Raw genomic sequence first — 3239 nt, 5'->3', positions numbered from 1 at the left:
GCTGCTGCGCGCTAACTGCCGGGCCTGCCGGTTGTGTTTTAACTAAGCCGGTGATGGATTGTTAAGGTGCTCGCCGACGCCCTCCGCAGCATCGGTTCCCTTCAGGTGCGCCTCCCCCGAAACGCCATCCCTGCTCGCAGCCCCCCTTCAGCCCCAGCCGACAGGACAGCCCGGGCGGAGCCCCCCAGGCCGTTAACCTGCCCCAGCCAGCACGCCAAGAGCCGCTCTGAACCATGCAGTAGGCAAATGGCTTCAGCTGAGCTCTGGGAAGATGGAAAGGTTGAGAGAGTGTCAGTGTGTGTGTGTGTGTACACATATATGTTCAGATATTCTGTGTGTTTGCCTTTACACAGAACCCCCAGCCTGAGGAAAAAGCGAAAATCAGCAGGAAATAGCGCTGTGTTCTGCAGTGACTTCTGCAAACTCTGACATCCCCGCTGGGAAGAGACACACTTGAGCATTAACAGAAAACAGAGTTCAGCGAGTGGTGGCACAGGAAGAGAAAGTTTCTGAAAAGAGGTTGATAAAAAATCAGAAGAAAACCCACATGGTTCAAAGAAAGACTAAAGTTAACACTGAAGGAAGGAAGAGGAAAGCAAGGGCCATGCTGCTTTCTCCTGACAACAAACTAAAGGAACGAGTTCAACAGCGGCTTCACCAGGCTCCGCTGCTTCTGAAATCCAAGTTCTCAAGGTCTGGTCAGCTCAGGCTAGGTGCTTAAAGGATTTTAAACGTCTTTTATCACAGTTAAAACTTTGGCCTGCCTCCCTCTACACCTTCATCCCTTGGGCTGTCTGATTCACCAAATCTTTCTGGTTTTGAAATACCCTCAGGTTTATCCTTCGCTGCAGGTGCCAGCACGGCCCCTATTGCCATGGCAAACACCGAGTGACTCCCGCGTCTGACAGTGCTCCTGCGCAGAGGGGGAGCTTTAGCCCCATTTCAGAGGAAGAGGGAAAAAAGGAAAGGGAGAAAACAATTTGCCTCAAAATCAAACAGATGCTTGAAACAGAGGGACACACACCACATGACCCAAAATCCAAGCCAGTGCCAGCATCACATGATGGTGAGAGGATCCCTGGCCTCTTGCTTCCCATCGCCTCCCTACAGTTGCAGTGACATTTAAAGACCGCTCCTGCTCAGAAAGCTTTTGTTTAACTGTAGCGGTATAAATATTACATGAGAGAAAAATCTTAAAAGCACAAGTGCAATGCAGTACTTCCTCATTAGGGGAAAGATATTTCCCTAAAATGAATGTCAAGTGACAAGGAAAAATCCCCCTTTTAAAGAAGTGAGATTTGGGAGAGTGTGAAAGAGACCACAGTCAGGAAGCCACATGAACAAACCATCTCCGGCAGCATGAGGATGATGGCAAAACAGTGAAACAGGATTTAAAATATCTTGACTATGCTTTGAATAGAGAAAAATCCTGTAATAACAGGAGGTTTAAACACTTAATTTTGTTGCGCTCTAGCCTTGCCTAGGTCAGGGATGTGTCCCGGTCACAGGGGGACACCTCCCCTAACTGCATTTTCAGTACAAACCGTGGCTTTGCTGTGGTACACTGCAGGTTGTATTTAGACAGCTACAGTTACGGGCAAGACTGAGGGAAACCTACACAGCCAACAAGGGCTAGCAACCTTAACCACATGGGACCTGTTTCACTGAAGGTAACTCCTTCCTCCCGAGTCACACAGTAACCATGAGACTGAAGGGCAGAAGTAGGAAAAGATATCTGAATGTTTTCTTTCTCTTTTACAAGGCCTTGATGCCCTGTTCAGGGAAGACCCCAGGTTCACCCTTCACAGCCTACAGACTCGAAGTGAGGTTCATGTTAACCCATGGCCCCGGGATTATATAGCAAACCCACTGTTCAAATAGACAGAAAAATGAAAATTGGTTTATATTTACCTGTATGTTCCTGCAGAACCTTTCTCTTGTGAGCTCCTTGCAGGATGGAAGTCTCTATTGCAACAACAGCAACTGAACAAAGCATTAGACACCCAAAGCAAGCAAGAGTTTTCATAAGGCATCAATTCATTCTTTCTTTTTACATCAAATTACAGATGTAGCAGAGTCAGCATAGTTGTTAGCTGGGTACAGACCACAGAAAAGTTACACGCTGCCAGTGTTAGGGAGAGCGTTCACTGGGTTCAGGTTTAAGGCCTCCTTAGAGTAAGCGTAAGAAAATTGTAATCGTTGTAAATGACTTATGTGAACTGATTGCGTAATCAATCATTCATGCTGATATCCTGTAGGAATGCAGGACTGGGGTTCAAAATCCAAACTGTGAGCAAAATCCCAGAAAATTCTCCTTAAATTCTACTGCAATCCAGTTCCCATGGAAAACAACAAAACTCCTGTTTCCACCTGCTTAAAACGGCAACTTGGTTGAATACATGTCCAATCTATCAGGCACAACTGCTACCAGTCTTGCACAATTAATTTCTTAGGATCGAAATGGTACTTGGTCTTTATAAAGATGTTTGATTGCAATGATGAAATCATCAAAACGCTACTAGGGAGCAAAAATTCAGCGTCCAGGTAGGCACCAGTCTGCAGAAGGGACCAAACCACAGCAGCCTTGAGCCAAGTGTCCCTGGGGCTCAGAAGGGAACAACCCAGACGGGATGGTTTTGCCTCACACAGTCATCATTCTGGAGAATTTAATGTGTACACCAACCCTCTGCACCACAACCCTCTGCACATTAAAACCATCTGAACCTACAGGCCACAAAACAAGAGCAAGGCAGCCGTACTCTCTTTAACCAGAAACTAGAAACTCCTCAGGCTGGATTCACATTGGGTCTGCCAGTTCCCTTTGAAAAAGGCCTGAAATGAAAGACGGCTGCTTTTCCACCCTCCTTTACTGGGCCTTTGAGATACACAAAGATCTGAGATACCCTTTGTTTGCAAATCTCTTTCTTGTTTGGTTATTTGAGTAGGCGGGCATGAAGTTCTTGCCTATCTTCTTAGTTTTCTGACTCACTTCAGAATGAACTGGAATGGGATGGCAAAAAATGAGACTTATAAGCGCGCCCTTTCAAAGGGCGGTGGTTGTTTTGTGGCAGGGCGAGGCACAGCGGTGCCAGCGGCCCCCCCGGTGTCCTGGGAAGGGGCGGCCCCTCCTGTGCTTCTGCTCCAAGCTGCGACAGTAGAGGCCGCCTCCTGGCCCCAGCGCAGGGAAGGCATTTAGGGACGCTCGGAGTAGGCGTAACCTCAGAGAAACGCCGCTCCCC

The 3239-nt window shown here is 47.6% G+C and overlaps 1 protein-coding gene across 2 annotated transcripts in view; it reads right to left on the bottom strand.

Moving 5' to 3' along the window:
* Positions 1-2983, bottom strand: part of BRI3 (brain protein I3) — a 16794-nt gene extending 13811 nt beyond the window's left edge. The window contains exon 1 of one of the 2 annotated variants that reach the window (XM_026858996.1): positions 2215-2983. In XM_026858996.1, the coding sequence (XP_026714797.1) occupies positions 2215-2239 (25 nt within the window). In that variant the 5' untranslated portion in view covers positions 2240-2983. Of the gene's footprint in view, positions 1-1911; positions 2012-2214 lie in introns of those variants that run through there. The other variant, XM_026858995.1, reaches the window with a different exon arrangement.
* Positions 2984-3239: the final 256 nt, after the last annotated feature.

The sequence above is a fragment of the Athene cunicularia genome (assembly GCF_003259725.1).
Source record: "Athene cunicularia isolate RWA chromosome 14 unlocalized genomic scaffold, athCun1 chr14_part1, whole genome shotgun sequence".
In the NCBI taxonomy this organism is placed as follows: domain Eukaryota; kingdom Metazoa; phylum Chordata; class Aves; order Strigiformes; family Strigidae; genus Athene; species Athene cunicularia.
This window is presented reverse-complemented; position numbering and strand designations above follow the sequence as displayed.